At 60.2% G+C, this 1,522-nt stretch overlaps 1 protein-coding gene across 1 annotated transcript in view; it reads right to left on the bottom strand.

The window, feature by feature from the left end:
* The window catches only part of VDBG_00548 (conserved hypothetical protein), a gene marked incomplete at both ends in the record, with an annotated part of 2,336 nt that extends 2,018 nt beyond the window's left edge, over positions 1–318 (bottom strand). Inside the window, one exon of the mRNA XM_003008820.1 lies at positions 63–318. Within this exon, the coding sequence (XP_003008866.1) occupies positions 63–318 (256 nt within the window). The remainder of the gene's footprint in view (positions 1–62) is intronic.
* Positions 319–1,522: the final 1,204 nt, after the last annotated feature.

Raw genomic sequence — 1,522 nt, 5'->3', positions numbered from 1 at the left:
TCCCACCGGTGCTTCGCCGGCAGGGAACAGGGGGAAGCGGGTACAAACATCGACGAGCAGACCAAAGGCGACAAACCAGAGGATGTACATGAAGAGGTCCACGGGCCGGGGCACAAAGGCGCTGGAGAAGGGGAGGATCCACAGCAGGGCCAGGAGAATGGAAATGGCGGACACGACAATCGTGTAGATGTGGCGGGCGTTGGTCCATGACGACGCCTGGGAGTGGTCGAGGTAGTGACCAACGAGACCGGTGACGATGGCAGCAAAGGCCAGCTCCGCGGCGCGGAGGACCATGCTGAGAATGCGGTCGAGAGCCATTGTGTGTATGTGCTAGAACGGGCTGTGTGTGGGTGTGGGTAGGGTAGGTAGGTGAGGAGGGGCTTGTGAGAAGAGTTGCTTGACGGCAAAAAGGGGACTGTTGGCTGGCTGCTGTTGGCTGGTTGAAGAGGAGGACACTTGTGACTTTGGGTGGGAGCCAGAGGGCATATTTATCAACATGGTCAAGCAAATCAGGCCTGGAGGTCTAAACTCAGGGCGGCCCAAGCCAGAGTCAGATGCGCTCCCATGACTTAGTCCCTCTGCCCACAAAGCCAGGTTTGATGCACTGCGAATGCCCAGGCCAGCGTCATCATCCATGGGGTCGGCCGGCCCAGCGTCAGCCACGGCACGCGTAAGGGTTCGTTCGACGTGAGGGACCATGGCCACACATCAGGGCATCTCGGCAGTGTAGTGGGTACATGGGCTGGACCCTGGATCAGGGCCAGACGCAGGGTACGATGCACTTGGGGCCGTCTGCCGGCTGTCTTGGCCCAACTCGACTCATCGGAGCAGTCCTCCTGACCTCCTGGCCACCCACCCGCCTTGCATCGACTGCCGGCAGCCCGCTAGGCAGGTTGGAAGGGGGGAAAGCAGTGTAGACAGAGGACGGTCGCCGCCCATGATCGAAACCTGCACTACGCACCGCGGGGACCCACGTCACTGACAGGGCCTTGTGTACAAGGGACGCGGCATCGAAGGGGGGGATTGGAGGTCGTGGTTCAGATGCGAACGCCGGGTAACGGCAAACCAAGCTTGCTGGCGAACCTTTTTCTTGTCTCTGGTTTCTCTGGTTTCTGCCACACGCAAGCCACCGGATACCACCCTACCAAGCAGCGACAACGCGTTGTGAGTGGCCGCCCACAACCTGTAGAGCACTCAACATGACCTCATTCGGCCAGGGGACCAGCCATCGTGGCGCAACAGGACAGGACGTTGAATGGGAAGATTGCCCAAATCTGAAACTTCGCCTAAGCGCCCCCGCCAGGGCCGGCAATGGGGAGGTAATGGTCTCGACCAACTTATGAGACTGACGACGCCCAGCCCTGTAAATGGAGCCCATCAGGAAAAAGACGGACGGGACCCCTTGATCGCGATGCCAGGAGAAGGGAGCGTCACAGCGTCGCGCGCTTGTGGCTCGACGGCTCTGGAACTCCGGATCTTTCGACGGTTTCTGACAAGGATAGCAATGTCTGGGCTGGCGTCG

Source organism: Verticillium alfalfae, genomic scaffold (assembly GCF_000150825.1).
Source record: "Verticillium alfalfae VaMs.102 supercont1.1 genomic scaffold, whole genome shotgun sequence".
In the NCBI taxonomy this organism is placed as follows: Eukaryota; Fungi; Ascomycota; class Sordariomycetes; order Glomerellales; family Plectosphaerellaceae; genus Verticillium; species Verticillium alfalfae.
This window is presented reverse-complemented; position numbering and strand designations above follow the sequence as displayed.